This window comes from Anolis sagrei, chromosome 10 (genome assembly GCF_037176765.1).
Source record: "Anolis sagrei isolate rAnoSag1 chromosome 10, rAnoSag1.mat, whole genome shotgun sequence".
Taxonomy (NCBI): Eukaryota; Metazoa; Chordata; class Lepidosauria; order Squamata; family Dactyloidae; genus Anolis; species Anolis sagrei.
Window position 1 is genome coordinate 24360215 of NC_090030.1, and position 17875 is coordinate 24378089.

At 44.6% G+C, this 17875-nt stretch overlaps 1 protein-coding gene across 1 annotated transcript in view; it reads left to right on the top strand.

Annotated features, from left to right (window-relative positions):
• HPRT1 (hypoxanthine phosphoribosyltransferase 1) overlaps positions 1–12341 on the top strand; it is a 32471-nt gene extending 20130 nt beyond the window's left edge. The window contains exons 4-9 of the mRNA XM_060756060.2: positions 2172–2237; positions 4024–4041; positions 4357–4439; positions 6575–6621; positions 9469–9545; positions 11350–12341. Of these exons, the coding sequence (XP_060612043.2) occupies positions 2172–2237; positions 4024–4041; positions 4357–4439; positions 6575–6621; positions 9469–9545; positions 11350–11397 (339 nt within the window). The 3' untranslated portion in view covers positions 11398–12341. The remainder of the gene's footprint in view (positions 1–2171; positions 2238–4023; positions 4042–4356; positions 4440–6574; positions 6622–9468; positions 9546–11349) is intronic.
• The last annotated feature ends 5534 nt before the right edge of the window (positions 12342–17875 follow it).

Genomic DNA, 17875 nt, shown 5'->3' on the forward strand with positions numbered 1-17875 from the left:
AACTAGTCCAATGTAGGCTAGGCAAAACTACGGTGAGGTGGATCTGTGATTGGTTAAATGGACGAACCCAGAGGGTGCTCACCAATGCTTCCTCTTCATCCTGGAAAGAAGTGACGAGCGGAGTGCCTCAGGGTTCCGTCCTGGGCCCGATCCTGTTCAACATCTTTATTAATGACTTAGATGAAGGGTTAGAAGGCAGGATCATCAAGTTTGCAGATGACACCAAATTGGGAGGGATAGCCAATACTCCAGAGGACAGGAGCAGGATTCAAAACGATCTTGACAGATTAGAGGGATGATTGGCCAAAACTATCAAAATGAAGTTCAACAGTGACAAATGCAAGATACTCCACTTAGGCAGGAAAAATGAAATGCAAAGATACAAAATGGGGGACAATGCCTGGCTTGAGAGCGGGACATGTGAAAAAGATCTTGGAGTCAACAAGTTAAACATGAGCCAACAATGTGATGTGGCGGCAAAAAAAGGCAATGGGATTTTGGCCTGCATCAATAGGAGCCTAGTGTCTAGATCTAGGGAAGTAATGCTACCCCTCTATTCTGCTTTGGTTAGACCACACCTGGAATACTGTGTCCAATTCTGGGCACCACAATTCAAGAGAGATATTGACAAGCTGGAATGTGTCCAGAGGAGGGCGACTAAAATGATCAAGGATCTGGAGAACAAGCCCTATGAGGAGCAGCTTAAGGAGCTGGACATGTTTAGCCTGAAGAAGAGAAGGCTGAGAGGGGATATGATATCCATGTATAAATATGTGAGAGGAAGTCACAGGGAGGAGGGAGCAAGCTTGTTTTCTGCTTCCCTGGAGACGAGGACACGAAACAATGGCTTCAAACTACAAGAAAGGAGATCCCATCTGAACATGAGGAAGAACTTTCTGACTGTGAGAGCCGTTCAGCAGTGGAATTCTCTGCCCTGGAGTGTGGTGGAGGCTCCTTCTTTGGAAGCTTTTAAACAGAGGCTGGATAGCCATCTGTCAGGGGTGATTTGAATGCAATATTCCTGCTTCTTGGCAGAATGGGGTTGGACTGGATGGCCCATGAGGTCTCTTCCAACTCTTTGATTCTATGAGGTCGAACCAGGCATCCTGCAGCAGAACATCCCAGGGGGACAAGGCGCCCTTCCCCGAGAGGGAGGTCAGCCAGCCGAGAGAGGAAGGGAAGGCGAGGAGCGTGTTTCACTTGTGACCGTGAGGGTCACCGAGCGGCCGAATGCCCAAGAGGGTCCAGCGTGACCAAAGCTGACAAGCCTCCGCCGCAGAAACCAACGCCCCCGACCAAAGCCTCCACGGCCATGGAGACAGCATTAGCCCCAGCCGGTTTCCTGCCGAAGAGGTTGAGCTGGAAGAAGGAGAGAATTGTACCCTTCTTCCTGCAAGTGGATTTATGGAATTTTGTATAACTTGTTAATATTATGTTACATCCCCAAAGTTGAAAAATCTTGCTTAAATTTTAACTTACTACTATTTGCCATATAAATAAGGCAGAAAAAGGATGCTTTCTTAACACCGGGTGGCCCAGTTCATCTCTTGGCAGCCACAATGTGAGATGGAAAGCCTTGCCTTAATTACAACTCGGATTTAATTTTCACTCTTAAGGTTTTATTTCAGATGCAGAATATTTATTTCTGCTTGAATCATCAGAGTGGGTATTGATGACAATTGTAGCCAGGGTTTGTTTGCGTGTTCTAGGCATTTATGAGCTGTCCCACAGCAACCCATTTGCCACTGGACCAAAACAAATCGCTCCAACCCCAAAACTGTAAGGGAAAAAAAAACCCCTAATTGTTGCAAGGCACTGTCTGGAAAGCATTATTTCTCCAATTTGGGGCATTTTACCTCTACGATTTCTCTCTCCCCTTCACCTATGGACCTGATTACAGTATTGGGCAAAGGAAATGATTGGAGGAAACAGACAAATTGGAAACATTATTCCATAATATGACTGAATTGACTGTGAAATAAGCAATTACTGGTAAGTTGTTTATTGGGGAATCGGGTATCGATGTTCCGTGAACCACCAATCTTTGTTTCTTTTGGACTTTATGGAACACAGGATATGTTTTCAAAAGAGTCGCTTTGTTTTTAGTAAATGTTGGCTGGAGAGCTGGAAATGAGCGCTTTAACTTGGTTGTCCTTCCTTTCTCAAACCAGAACGACCAGTCAACAGGTGAAATAAAGGTCATTGGAGGGGACGACCTCTCGACCTTGACTGGGAAGGTAGGTGCCCTTCTTTCATTCCTCCCTCCTTCCCTTTTTCCTTTTCCTTTCCTTCCTTTCCTTCTCCTTTCCTTTTTCTTTCCTCTCCATTCTCCTCTTTCTCTCCCTTTTTCCTTTTCTTTTTCCTTGCTCCTTCCCTTCCATTCCGTTCTTTCCCTTCCCTTCTCTTTCCTACCCTTTCTCCTCTCTTCCCTTCTTTTCCTTTCAACTTCTTTCTTCCTTCATTTCTTTTCCTTTGCTCTCCTTTCTTCCTTTCATCTCCCTTCTTTCCTTTCTCCTTCCCTTTCCTTTCCTCCCTTTCCTTTCCCATCCCTTCCCCTCCCATCCTTTCTCTTTCCCCTCTTTTTCCTTTCTTTCCTTTTCCTTCTTTTCTCTTTCCCTTCAATTCCTTTCCAATCTTTCCCTTCCTTCCTCCCCCTCCCCCCTTCCTTCCCTCCTTTTTTCCTCTCCTTTATTCCTTTCATTTTCTTCCTTTGCCTTTCCTTTTCCTCCCCTTCCTTTCTCTTTCAGTTCCTTTCCTTATCCATTCCTTTCCCTTCTTTCCTTTCTTCCTTCTCTTTCTTTTTCTTTTTCTTCACTTCCCTTCTCTTTCCATCCCTTCTCCTCCCGTCTTTTCTCTTTCCCTTCTTTTTCCTTTCTTTCCTTTCCTCATTTTCTCATTCCCTTCCTTTCCCTTCCTTTCTCTTTCCTACCCTTTTCTTTCCTTTCTCCTCTCTCCCTTTCTTCCTTTTCTTTCCCTTTCCCTTCTTCCTTTCATTTCACTTTCCTTCCTCTTTCATTTTCCTCCCCCTCCTTTCTCTTTCCCTTCCCTTCTTTTCCCTTCTTTCCTACCTAATACTCTTCCTTTCTCATTTTCTTCCCTTCTCTTTCCCTCCTTTCTGTCACCACCCTTTTCTTTCCTTTCTCCCCTCCCTCCTTTCTTCCTCTCCCTTCTCTCTCCCTCCCTTCTTTCTTTCCTTCCTTTCTCATCCCCTTCCTTTTCCTTTCCTCTCCCTTCTTTCCTTCTGCCCTTTTTGTCATTCTTTTCCTCTCTCCTTCCCTTCCTTTGTCTTTCCTTTCTCTTCTCTCTTTTCTGAAAATTGTACTGTGTCTTACATTAACATCATAGGGTTTTTTTTAAACTGATATAATAAACATTTTGCTCAGAGCCCAAAAGCATGCACTAATGAGCATTCGAGCGATTTAACCACAAGGCTCTGTTTGAAGCCATTTTTTTCTGTTTTTTTTTTTTTTGCTTCCTGAACTTCCCCCTATATTTCTATACCGGGCACAATTCTATAAAGCTTTGGCCTATAAAGCACTAAATGGCCCTGGCCCAGTTTACCTCCTTTTACAAACCACTATGGAAGCTAAGATCTTCTGAGGAGGCCCTGTTCTCAGTCCCGCCACCATCACAGGTTCATTTGGTAAGGACAAGAGACAGGGCCTTCTTGGTGATTGCCCCCCGGTTATGGAACTCCTTTCCTGACAATATTAGATCAGCCCCCTCCTTCAGAAGGATGGTGAAGACCTAGCTGTGTCACCAAGCCTTTGGGGCAGTGCAGTGAGGCAAAATGGCATCCTGAGATTGTTTTTAAGCAACTTTTAAGGTGGATATAAGTGATTTTAATGTTTGTATATATTTATGGTTATATGTCCCGGCATTGAATGTTTGCCGTATATATCTTCAGGCTCTTACGAAAGGAGGGGAGGGATGGGGCCTGTCTTATTTCTCTATGGCAGATATAAATGGAAAGCCACATTTGACTTCAAAAAATTCATCAATGTTTTTCTTTCTTTCTTTTAGAATGTCTTGATTGTAGAAGTAAGTATGTCTTTCCTTCTTTAATGTGGTAGTTAATTACTGTGTATTGATTCTTATGACATCCTTGGCTTTATTCAAGAATAACAACAATTTCTAAGCTGTAACTTGGATTTATTTCCTGTATTTTTGTTGTTGAATAGACTCTGTTAAACGCCATTCATTTGACTGAAGCTGATAATATTTTCTAAGGAAATTCTTTCCTTCTTGCGAAGGCCACGTTAAGAGATTGTTTAGCTTGTATCCCTTTCTATATTTATGATTACTTTATTTACCATTTGTTCCAATGTGAGTTCCGTGTGTGTGTTTCTCCATCAGGATATAATTGACACTGGGAAGACCATGAAAACCCTCCTCTCGCTGCTGAAGCAGTACAACCCAAAGATGGTGAAGGTGGCCAGGTAGGTTTGCGTTGGTTGGCTTTTTCAAGAAGAGACCCATCTACACTCATTTAACTTACTTCCTTACTTAGGCGATCCCTCGTAGTCCGAGGATGATGGGCCTCCAAGAGTGGTAACCTGGAGGTGGGTCCGGAGGTGGCTGTGGAGCCCTATTCTTGATCTGCATCTTCTTCCACAGTGAGGACATAGGTTTCCAGGTGGGAGGCGGTCCCGGTCGGGGTTGGCTTGTCACGCCTTCCTCTTGGCACATTTCTTTCTTTCACCCTCCATTCATGCCTCTTCAAATTCTGCAGCACTGCTGGTCACAGGTGACCTCCAGCTGGAGCAGTCAAGAGCCAGGGCTTCCCATTTCTCAGTGTCTATGCCAGAGTTTTTAAGGTTGGCTTTGAGCCCATCTTTCAATCTCTTTTCCTGTCCACCAACATTCCATTTTCTGTTCTTGAGTTCGGAGTAGAGCAACTGCTTTGGGAGACGGTGGTCGGGCAACCGGACAACATGGCCAGTCCAGCAGAGTTGATGGCGGAGGTCCATCGCTTCAATGCTGGTGGTCTTTGCTTCTTCCAGCACGCTGACGTTTGTCCGCCTGTCTTTCCAAGAGATTTACAGGATTTTCCAGAGGCAGCGCTGATGGAATTGTTCTAGGAGCTGCATGTGACGTCTGTAGCCTGTCCACGTATAGCAGGGTTGGGAGGACAATAGCTTTATAAACAAGCACCTTGGTATCCCTACGGATGTCCCAGTCCTCAAACACTCTCTGCTTCATTCAGAAAAATGCTGCACTCGCAGAGCTCAGGGAGTGTTGAATTTCGGTGCCCATGTTGACTTTGGTGGAGAGGTGGCTGCCAAGGTAGCGGAAATGGTCAACATTTTCTAATGTTACACCATTAAGTTGTATTTCTGGCATTGGAGAAGGATTAGCCGGAGACTGCTGAAACAGCACTTTGGTTTTCTCGATGTTCAATGACAGGCCGAGCTTCTCGTAAGCTTCTGCGAAGGTGTTTAGAGTGGCTTGCAGGTCTTCTTCTGAATGAGCACAGACGTTGTCATCAGCATACTGGAGTTCGATAACCTTGGTTTTGGCTTTCAGTCTGCTGAGGTTGAATAGCTTGCCATCTGTCCAATAGATGATTTCCACTCCAGTGGGTAGCTTCCTGTCAACAAGATGAAGTATCATAGCGATGAAGATGGAAAATAAGGTTGGGGCAATAACACATCCCTGTTTGACACCTGATTCCACCTTAAATGGGTCACTTTGGGAGCCATTTAACCTAGTTTGGAGCTAGCTTCAAAGTGTAGTGGCCAGACAACAGGGTTGGACTAGATACTCTCTGGGGATCCCTTCCTGCCCAAGCCTCTTCTGCGGACGATGCAGGAGTCCGCCAGCTTCACCTGGTCCTGTCTCTTTCACAACTAAGTGAGGGTCAGAGGACAAAGTGGCTCCTTGAGTGTTCTGTTGCCATAACAGGGGCCCTTGGAAGCGATGTTTGGCCTTATCAGCCTGACCTTGAGAGGTTGATCAGGGTCCTTTGTGCCTGAAATCAACCAAATGCTTTCAGAGGAGGTAGCCCTGCCCTTTGCATGTTTCATGGGAGGATAATCTTCCAGACACAGAAGGGAGACAACATGGCTCCTTGGCTGAAGGAAGGAGGGTAGATAAGGTCGGCTCAGAAGCAGGGCTCCACCTCATAACATGAATCAGTGGGGAGAAAAAGAGATGTAGTCTCCCCCTTTGTCATGCACAAAGACAGGAAGAGGATTCCTCCTGACGCTACCTAACCATCCATTTACCACACTATCAGAGGTGGCCCTAGGTAATTTTCAATGGTAAGCAAACAGTATTTTGCGCCCCCCCCCCCCCAAACCAATCACTGATATATATTTTCTGTTCATCGTGGGAGTTCTGTGTGCCATATTTGGTTCAATTCCATCTTTGGTGGAGTTCAGAATGCTCTTTGATTGTAGCTGAACTATACATCCTAGTAACTACAACTCGCATATGTCAAGGTCTATTTTCCCCCAAGAGCGCCTCAAGAGCGCCCCTGGGCAAAATCAACTATATTGCAAATGCTTACTTTGCGTATGGGTTGAGCCACCCCTGCATACTAAGTTCACTTTTTGGCTCTGTTTTCTGGCAGCTTGCTGGTGAAGCGGACGCCTCGAAGTGTCGGATACCGGCCTGACTGTAAGTGGATTTTATATGCAATATCCTAAAAGTATTTTATAGATCTCACACATCAAAAAAAAAAAAAAGGTGAAGATGTTTCTTAAATGGAGAAGAAAGGAATGATGGAAGAAAGATGGAGAAATATCTCCTCTGTCTCCAAAGTTTGTTGTACTTTGAGTTGCAAGGAAAGACGGGTAGCAAATTATTATTATTATTATTATTATTATTATTATTATTATTATTATTATTTTACTGACACCAAAACACAGTTTGTCACAGCAAACAAGATCTATATGCTGGATTTCGTATCACAAAATCACAAGTCAAACGCTTCCCAAGCATCTAGGACTGTGTGATGTATTTTCGAATGATACGTGCAGATCCAAGTCAGGTGGCCCTTTGCAGTTGACAGATCGTTATTTTGTCAATGTTTATTGTTTCCAAATGCCGGCTGAGATCTTTTGGCATGGCACCCAGTGCGCCCATGACCACTGGGACCACCTGTACTGGTTTATGCCAGAGCTTTTGCAGTTCAATATTGAGGTTCTGATAACGGCTGAGTTTTTCCTGTTGTTCTTCCTCAATGCGACTGTCACCCGGTATGGCGACATCAATAATCCAAACGTTTTTCTTTTCCACAATTGTGATGTCTGGCGTGTTGTGTTCCAAAACTTTGTCAGTCTGGATTTGAAAGTCCCACAGTATTTTTGCGTATTATTTTCCACTACCTTTGCAGGTTTATGATCTCACCAGTTATTATTATTATTATTAAGTTTATTATTATTATTATTATTATTATTAGTGTACTTCTTTATGGCATGCTGTAAAATGTAGTACAGATTGAGCATTCTGGAATTCCGAAACACTCCGAAAGGAGGCCTTCATTTCCTGATCGTTCCTGCAAACTTTGTCTCGTGCACAAAATGATTTTGAACATTGTGTGTAAAATTACTTTCGAGCCATATGTACCCAAAGTCTGTGAGGTGGGACTTTGTTTGTGTTTAGACTTGGTCCCCATCTGCAAAATATCTCGTTAGGTATATGCAAACGTTCCTAAATCCAAAGAATGAAGATAAGCATTTCGGATAAGAGATACTCAACTTTTAGTACAGGCAATCCCCAAGTTACGAACAAGAGAGGTTCTGTAGGTTTATTCTTAAGCTGAATGTAAGTGTAACGTCAGCCATATATACGCACGCGCACACACACACACAGGTCCACTGGTGGTGCAGCGGGTTAAACACTGAGCTGCTGAACTTGCTGACCAAAAGGTTGGCGGTTTGAATCCAGGGAGCAGGGTGAGCTCCCACTGGTAGCCCCAGCTTCTCCCAACCTAGCAGTTTGAAAACATACAATGTGAATAGATCTATACGTACTGCTTCTGCGGGAACGTAATGGCACTCCATGCAGTCATGCTGGCCACATGGCCTTGGAGGTGTCAACAGACAACGCAGGCTCTTTGGCTTAGAAATGGAGATGAATACCACCCCCCAGAGTTGGAAATCTTTACCTTATATCAGTGGTTCTCAACCTGGGGTCCCCAGATGTTATGGGCCTACAACTCCCAGAAATCCCAGCCAGTTTACCAGCTGTTAGGAGTTCTGGGAGTTGAAGGCCAAAAACATCTGGGGACCCCAGGTTGAGAACCACTGCCTTATATAAATATATATATATACACACACATATACATACATGCATGCAAGCTTTGGATGGCATAGGTAAGGCTGAACGCCCCCTGTGGTGTTTCCTTTGCTGTCTGTGTCCCTGTTTAGAAGATTCCAACTCACTTTCTGTCCCTGTGGCAATTGGACTTTGAAATATTTGGCTTGTTGTGAAAACAAAGATTGTGATAAAGCTTCAGCAGAGACCCCTTTGCCTTCCTTGAATTTTTCTTCCTTCCAAGGAGCAGATTTCTCTCACTTCCTGTTGTCTCAGACCCATTCTTAACTTGGAGTTGTTTGTCAGTTGGATGCTTGTAACTCGGGGACAGCTACATTTAAGTGGCAATAACTTAAAAAGCAGAGTGACCCAAGAGTGTCATCCTATCTACCGAGACCAGGGGTGTCAAACTCATTTTCATTATGGTTGCCTTGGTGGCGCAGCGGGTTAACCCCGAGCTGCTGAACTTGCTGACTGAAAGTTTGGCAGTTCAAATTCGTGGAGTGTGGGGAGCTTCTGCTGTTAGCCCCAGCTTCTGCAAACCTAGCAGTTTGAAAACATGCAAATGTGAGTAGATCAACAGGTACTGCTCCGGCGGAAAAGTAGCGGCGCTCCATGCAATCATGACCTTGGAGGTGTCTACAGACAACGCCGGCTCTTTGGCTTAGAAATGGAGATGAGCACCAATCCTCCAGAGTCTAACACAATGTTAGGGGAAACCTTTACCTTTACCTTACTGCCTTCCATTGGAACCATGGAAGGAGAACCCATGGAAACAGTGGGCCAACTATATATATTTGTAACAATGTCTAGTTTTTCCCCAAGTTTGGTCCTCAGCTATTATTGAACGACCACTTGCATCATTTTGGATTACCCAGCGTATGGACTGGGAATAATGGAAATTGCAACACAACAGCCCTGATGGTGCTGAGGATCAGAAGAAAGGGCATAGGATCAGAGGTCATATCCACAAGCCTTATAGCTCAATCTAAACTCTACTCCATCTTGTAAATGTGACTATCCCAGCTCTACATCTCTCCTGCTCCTCGTTTTCCTACATTAAAAGGCGCTGTCATGGGTATTTGTGATTCCAAATAAGGTGTGTGGTGCAGTATTGACAGAGAAGGGTTAAGTCAGTGGCCAGTTGTCGATGTTGTTCCTTTAACACTCTGATGAATTCTTGGTGTGTGTGTGTTTTTTTTTCAGTTGTCGGATTTGAAGTGCCAGACAAGTTTGTGGTGGGATACGCTCTAGATTACAATGAATACTTCAGAGATTTAAATGTAAGTATTGGTTAAGGTCAAGGGTCTAGAAGCCAGGAATCCCCTGAGGAGCTGGATCTGTTTAGGCTCCAGAAGGCCGAGAGAAGAAGAAACAGGTTTATATATCCACCTTAATATTAGGAAGAACTTCCTGACATTTAGAGCTTTTTGATGTGCTGCTTCCCTGGGAGTCTAGTGGAGTCTCCTTCTAGGGAGGCTTTCTAAGCAGAGGCTGGATGGCCATCTGTTGGGAGGGCTTGGATGGTGTCTTCCAGCCTGGCAGAAGTGAGTTGGACTGGATGACATTTGCGGTCCCAACTCTAGGATTCCATGATTCAATAATCTGTCTATCTACCAGGGTTGGATGATCCTTGTGGTCCCCTTCAACTCTAGGAATCTATGATCCATCCTTCCAATCTACCTATCTATCGGACTGAATGGCCCTTGGAATCCATTCCAACTTCAGTATTCTATGGTACAACTATCCATCTATCTATCTACCTATCTATCAGTTGGACTCAATGGACCTTGGAGTCCATCCCAACTTCAGTATTCTATGGTTCAACTATCCATCTATCTATCTATCTACCTATCAATTGGACTGAATGGACCTTGGAGTCCATCCCAACTTCAGTATTCTATGGTTCAACTATCCATCTATCTATCTATCTACCTATCAATTGGACTCAATGGACCTTGGAGTCCATCCCAACTTCAGTATTCTATGGTTCAACTATTCATCTATCTATCTACCTATCTATCAGTTGGACTGAATGGACCTTGGAGTCAATTCCAACTTCAGTATTCTATGGTTCAACTATCCATCTATCTATCTACCTATCTATCAGTTGGACTCAATGGACCTTGGAGTCGATCCCAACTTCAGTATTCTATGGTTCAACTATCCATCTATCTATCTACCTATCTATCAGTTGGACTGAATTGACCTTGGAGTCCATCCTAACCTTAGTATTCTATGGTCCGTCCATCCATCCATCCATCCATCCATCCATCCATCTATCAGCTGGACTGAATGGATCTTGGAGTCCATCCCAACTTTAGTATTCTATGGTTCACCCATCTATCCATCCATCCATCCATCCATCCTTCTATCTATCTATCTATCTATCTATCTATCTATCTATCTATCTATCAGTAGGACTGAATGGACCTTGGAGTCCATCCCAACTTTAGTATTCTATGGTTCACCTACCTATCTATCTATCTATCTATCTATCTATCTATCTATCCATCCATCCATCCATCCATCATCTATCAGTTGGACTGAATGGATCTTGGAGTCCATCCCAACTTTAGTATTCTATGGTCCGTCCGTCCGTCCGTCCGTCCGTCCGTCCGTCCATCCATCCATCCATCCATCCATCCATCCATCTATCTATCTATCTGTTGGACTGAATGGACCTTGGAGTCCATCCCAACTTTAGTATTCTATGGGTTGGACTGGATAGCCTTTGGAGCTCCTCCAACTCGGGGATTCTATTATTCTAGTCTGTGTTTTGCCGCATTATGACCGCTGTGCCACTTTCGGTGAGGCCTGAGTGGACATGGATAGATATTTGCCCTTCTTTCATCTAGCAGTTTTGCCATTTGCTTATATGGGAGAAAGGAAGGCAACATGTTCCAGTGTGCTTAGACGTTGGGAACAATGTGACTCAGAGCTGCATTTTAGTCTTCTGCTTTCCCTCCAATGGCATCCGGTTCGTTTGCTCCCTGTGTCCCACAAGTAGACGATGACATGACTTTGAGAACAAACCTCTGAAAGGCCGGCATTCTCATGTGCACTTTGTGTTTCCTGTCTTTTCAGCACATTTGCGTGATAAGCGAGACTGGGAAGCAGAAGTACAAGGCGTGACGAGCACTGGTTTCTCCAGCCGACTTCCACGGCGTCCATCTTCCATGGCCTTCGGCTCCGGTCACCTGCTTCCCGTTGTGGCGTGTCATTTTGCTTGCTCTAATTTATTGCGTGTACAGTATGGGAACCGTGTCTTTCTCATCCACATCTGAGAAACAGACAGAGTGCAATTGTTTGCCCCTTTCTTCCTTCCTTTCTCCCTTCTATCCATCCTTCCTCTCTCTCTCCTTCCTTCCTCTCCTTCCTTCTTTTTTTTTTTTAAATTTGCACTAAATGAGGCTCCTGGTTCTCACTCCTTTCCTTTTGAAAAATTTGCTCCAAGTTCAGCTCTCCAAGGCATCCTCACCCTTTCTTTCAACCTCATCAGCTCAGAACTGAAATAGTTATATAAGTACTGTAAATGTATAAGGCATTTTAAGATGGGAAAATCTATATTAGTAATATTTTTTTAAGGAAAAAACACAAATAATTTAAGTTTTATATATTGCAGTGAATGCAGGAATCAGGGGTGAATAGGGGATGGCTGCTATGCCCTTTGAAAGAGGGAGTCGCCGTGGTTTTGGAGGGAGTCTGGACACTGTTCTGCTCGACGGCTTTCCCGAGAGTTGCCTTACTTGCCTCTTAAGTGGAGTATATATCGAAAGAACAAGTGACGAAACTGAATGTTTTCCAAGCAGTTACCAAGCTTTAGGAATAATAATAATAAGAATATTAATAAGGGCACAGCCCACTCCTGCAAATCCTGTAGATGGAAACGGGCATTAGTTCCCCCACTTTGGTGGATTGTGTCTTAGTGTCTCCTCGTTCCCTGCCTCTGTCAGCTTTAGCAGAGATGCCTTTCACATCTAAGAACCACCTTTCCGTGTGAAAAAAAAAAGTGATTGTAATGTCGTACAAAGTGCACCGAAAACAACGCACTTTAACAATAAAGCCTGTCTCTCCAACGGTTTGTACTTGAGAGTTGTGAAAGCCTCTTCATACACAATGGATGAGCCTCTGCAGATTTGTCCCCTTCTCAACTTCTCCTTCCTTCCAACCTTCCTTCCAGACCTACATTCAGATGAGGTCTTGGCCTTCTGGGGAAATGACACTGTTTGTTTTGCTCTGATCAGGTCCGTCGCAAAGGCGTTCATTAAACGCAGTTGTGCGGATGAGCAAATAATTGGCCCCATGGCTCTCTTTTTATTTATTTGAGTGGGTTTTTTTTTCAAAATTAGTAGGTGTGTTCCCTCCTGGGCAAGGCGGCATTCCTTGGCAAACAGTGCTGTGAGATATAGTCGGACAGTCATTTCTCTCTCTCGCTCCATTTTTACAGGGAACATTGCCCTCTGCTGACCAAGCAGCTTGCTACAAAAGCAGTTTTTATTTATTTATTTATCGTGTCAGGAGCAACCAGACATTTGTATTACATTTTTAACAAAACAAACAAACAAAAAGACAAAACAGCAGCAGAGTAGCAAAGTGCAAGGGCAGATGTCTTCACTTTGTCTGGTTGTGATCCCCAGGTTGTGCCAGTCAGCTTTCGTATGATATTGTTTCTAGCACCCACTTTTTGCTTGATATTCAGGAAATGCTTCTTGTAGGTCAGAGCATGGTCCAAAGTGACTCCCAGGTATTTGGGTGTGCTGCAATGCTCCAGTGGGATTCCTTCTCAGGTAATCCTCAGAGCTCGGGATGCTTGTCTGTTCTTAAGGTGAAAAGCACATGTCTGTGTTTTAGATGGATTAGGGATCAGCTGGTTTTCCCTGTAATAGGCAGTAAGAGCACCTAGAGCTTCGGAAAACTTCTTTTCAACCATCTCAAAGCTCCCTGCTTGAGCAGTAATGGCATGATCATCAGCATAGATGAAGCTCTCTGTCCCTTCTGGCAGTGGCTGGTCATTTGTGTAGATGTTGAACATGGATGGAGCACGCATGCTCCCCTGAGGCAGGCCGTTCTTCTGTTTCCGCCATCTGCTTCTTTGGCCCTTGAACTCAACAAAAAAGCTCCAGTTTTGTAGCAGGTTTCCTCTGAGGCAGGTGAGGTGGTAGTCCTTTGTGATATTATACATTTTTCTCAGGAGGAGGCAGTGGTTCACAGTATCATAAGCCGCTGACAGGTCTATGAAGACAGCTCCTGTGATCTGCTGCCTTTCAAAGCCATTTTCTATGTGCTGAGTCAGGTTCAGCACTTGCGATGTGCAGCTTTTGCCTTTCCTGAAGCCAGCTTGCTGTGGAATCAGACATTCCTTATTACAAGAGAAAACTACACTTTTTTCAATGTGCTGGTTTTCAACCCGTTGGTTGTTTCCCTCTGCTCCTCTTAACAGCAAGGTGCAGTACTTTTTAGTGTTTGATTGGGATTTGAATCTGTCCTTTGGGTTTGAATCTCTGCTTGGCCATGGCAACCCCATTAAGTCTCCTAGCCCATATACAGGAGGGAAGGGAAACAGGAATCTGGATTGTTGTGAATTGTATGTCCTAGAAGCATTCTCTCCTGACATTTCTGTCTGCATCTATGGCAGGTACCCTCAGAAGTTGTGAGGTCTGTTGGAAACTAGGAAAATCTATCTATATATATAAATATAAATGTTCTGTGCCTCGTGAGTACATTAAAAACAAAAGAAACAATGAATGAAATCACACCAAATTTGGCAACAAAACGTCTCACAATGCAAGGTGTGACCAACAATAATAAAAAGAACTTAGGTAAAGGTAAAGGTTGTCCCCTAACATTAAGTCCAGTCATGTCTGACTCTGGGGTGTGGTGCCCATCTCCATTTCTAAGCCGAAGAGCCAGCGTTGTCCATAGACACCTCCAAGGTCAGCATGACTGCATGGAGCGCCATCACAAAGAACTCACAAATCCTAAAAAAGAGAAGATGCCACTGGGCATACGTACAGGGATGGGGATGTGTGCACGCACACACAGGAGAGCTCCTCCATCGTCTGGTGGCGGAGCCTGTGCCATCAACGGCTTCTAGGCCACCTGGAGCCAGCCTCGGTTCCTCACGGTTGTCCTGGAGAGGAAAGGCATGCACCAGCCTGACCAACGGAGGTGGAAGCAGAGGGGCCTCTTCCCTACTCCTCCTCCCTTGCTCAAGGTCTGGCGGAGCAGTGCCAAGGCTTGAGCCACAGAGCAGAACCAGGAAGAAGCTTCTCTGCCTCTGCCGTCGTGCTGCTGGTGCCGGCACTGGTTGTCATGTTGACTGTGCCTGGGCAAGGCCTGGCCCGCCTTTCCCAGGCACAGTTGCAGGCAGAGAAGCTCCTTCTCCTCCTCCCTGGCACAAGGGAGCAAAAAGGAAACACGTGTGGAAGGAGAGTGAAAGGCCCGCCACTCCCCCAGCTGAGTTCAGACTGCGCTTTGATTACAGGTGAACTATAAATCCAAGCAACTCCCAAATGTCAAGGTTGTTCCAAAACTCCATCAGTGTTCAAATTTCTTTGTTTCGGTTCACAGTGCTCTCCAGATGTAAGTGAACTTTTATTATTACTACTACTACTACTATTAAGCAGAGGCTGAATGGCCATCTGCCAGGAGTGCTTTGATTGTGCTTTTCCCTTATGGCAGAAGGGGCTGGACTGGATAGCCCTTGGAGGTCTCTTCCTAATCTAGGATTCTGGTACTACTATTCTTATTGGGTTGTTGTAGGTTTTTCACAACCACCATGTCAGACTACACAGAGAAGCCATTGAAATCCACAAGCATGTGAACAATTTCAACAGAAAGGAAGAAACCATGAAAATTAACAAAATCTGGCTACCAGTATTTAAAAACTCTAAAATTACCACAGCAAAACAACAGAGAGTAAACAATCAGGCACATCAAATCACTCAACAAAAGATTTTCCCCAGGCGCTTCCAAGCCATTAAATGCTAATTAAGGTGGTCAGTTGAAACCACCAAGAAAATCCAACAAATGCTACGTTCAGCAAAGGACAAGAGGGATCCTCTCACCTCTGCAGGAGTCTACCGTATACCATGCAGCTGTGGACAAGTCTACAGAGGGACCACCAAACGCAGCATTGCCCAGACACGCATCAAGGAACATGGAAGGCACTGCAGACTACTTCAACCAGAGAAGTCAGCCATAGCAGAGCACACGATGAACCAGCCTGGACACAGCATATTATTTGAGAACACAGAAATGCTGGACCACACCAACAACCACCATGTCAGGCTACACAGAGAAGCCATTGAAATCCACAAGCATGTGGACAATTTCAACAGAAGGGAAGAGACCATGAAAATGAACAAAATCTGGCTACCAGTATTTAAAAACTCTAAAATTACAACAGCAAAACAACAGAGAGGAAACAACCAGGCACATCTTAACACCTCTCAGCAAGAGATTTTCCCAGGCTCAGGCAGGCCTTCAAATGCTAATGAAGGTGATCAGCTGAAACATTCACACCTAACTGCAGCAGGGAAGAGCTCCTTGCCCCACCCCAGCCATTCCACAGATATATAAACCCATTGTCCTAATTCCAACAGACCTCACTACCTCTGAGGATGCTTGCCATAGATGCAGGCGAAACGTCAGGAGAAATGCCTCTAGAACATGGCTCTATAGCCCGAAAAAACCCACAAGAACCTAGTGATTCCAGCCATGAAAACCTTCGACAATACATTATTATTATTATTAAGCAGAGGCTGGGTCGTAATTTCATGAGAGGGCTTTATTTGTGTTCCATTATGACACAAGGATGGTGGATTGGGTGGCCTTTGAGGATCCCTCTCAACTCTAGGGATGCTTTTCCAGCATGAGGGCAGAAGAAGAGGGTTGGACTGCATGGCCTTCAGAGGTCTCTTCCAACTCTAGGTTCCTAGACCTCCCAAACCCATCCAGTATTTTCTGTTGCTCATGGGGGTTCTATGTGCCACGTTTGGTCCAGATCTGTCATTTGTAGGGGTCTCAATAGTCTGTGGAAGTCAGAGCTGAATCTGTTGTAGGTACTGCAAATCACATCATCCGTCATCCATACCCTTCCAAACCTATTATCATGTTGAGAAACAACAACCAGCCAAAACTATGCAACAGCACACACCTTGCAGTCAAACAATCTCATTGAAGCAACAATCCTAACGGGACCATTTAAAGAAGACATCCTCATCCCACACATTCCAATGATTCCTACAGATGAACTCTTGTCTGTTGGAGGTTGGTGTGAATGTTCCAATTGACCACCCTGATTAGCCTTTAATGGCCTAGCAGTTACGGGAATCTCCCAGATCCCAAAAGCAATCCTGTACATACACCCTGCCGTTTATATTCTCATTGCAATACTCTTTTGAGTCAAGTGTAATGGCAAATCTGTGAGGGTTGGTAAATGTGAATAAGCCGAAGCTTTACCACAGTATTTAAACCAAGATATACCCTGCAGTATAATAAAATGTCACTCAGGATTGTGAAACAAGTAACAGTAGTGTGCTGTCGCACGCTGGGCCTGTGCATCAGATTGTAGACAGGACATAAATTCTGTGTACCCAATGGGGCGCAGGGGCTGCCTCAGATTAAAAACCTTTGGATTTTCTTAAAACAGAGTCTCTAGATGGCTCAAAGGTTCAACAAAGTTCTTTATTAATGAAAACAAACAGGTACTTCAAAGCTTTCTTAACAGTCTATTGGCTCTCTCTCAGTCTTGTCCACAGGGAACAGGCACTATCTTCATAACTGTAACTAATGGGGAAATCCTTAACTTCTAATCTGGGCAGTCTGTCTTTGCCTCTGTCGGCGTGGAGCCCCTGCACCCGGTACCAACTGCTTCTGGCTTCCGCGAGAAACTCTTACCAAGCAGAACTTTGTAGACTTCCAGGGAAAAAGGAGTTCAGGTTTCAGTGATGGCTGACTGAAGTCCCTCAGCGAAGGAGCTGTAAGGCTGTATATCTTCCGGCCAAGCTGTGGGGCTGTATCTCCCCGGCCAAGCCGTAAAAGACGAAGCTTTCCACAGGAGCTCTTGGTATTATGTCCTGCATGAAAGGCTTCTCTGTGTGGACTGAACTCAAAATGGCTCCTATTCCCTCTAAAACCCAAAAAGGGGGCGGGACCTGGGAACCTAACTATAATTGACAGGTGGCTTGCCCTATGATTGCAGCCAAAAGAAGCCACCTATCTACAGAGTCCCTGAAACTTAGGACTATAACAAACATTAAATGCAAAGCAAACAAAATTGGAGCTCCTGGTACAGTTGTACCTGCACAAGTAGTTTAGTACAAAGGTTCAAAAAGGGTAAAAATATATACATTAGTCTCTTTGAATTCAGGCAGAGATCAGAGGAATAAAATAGTCCTTTTAAATAGTTTTAAAATAAGCCCCATGCCTTAAAATGATCAGCCTTTTAGATAGTTGGTAGCCAGCAATTTCTCTTCACTGTCCAAAGTTAGAAAATGGCAGAATGACAGTTAGAACCGTTGGTCTCAGCAGCTAGCCAGAGGCAGCAGCCAATTGGAATCCTGGCTCTAGGCACACTCAGCCAATGAGGCTAACTTCAATGTATGGC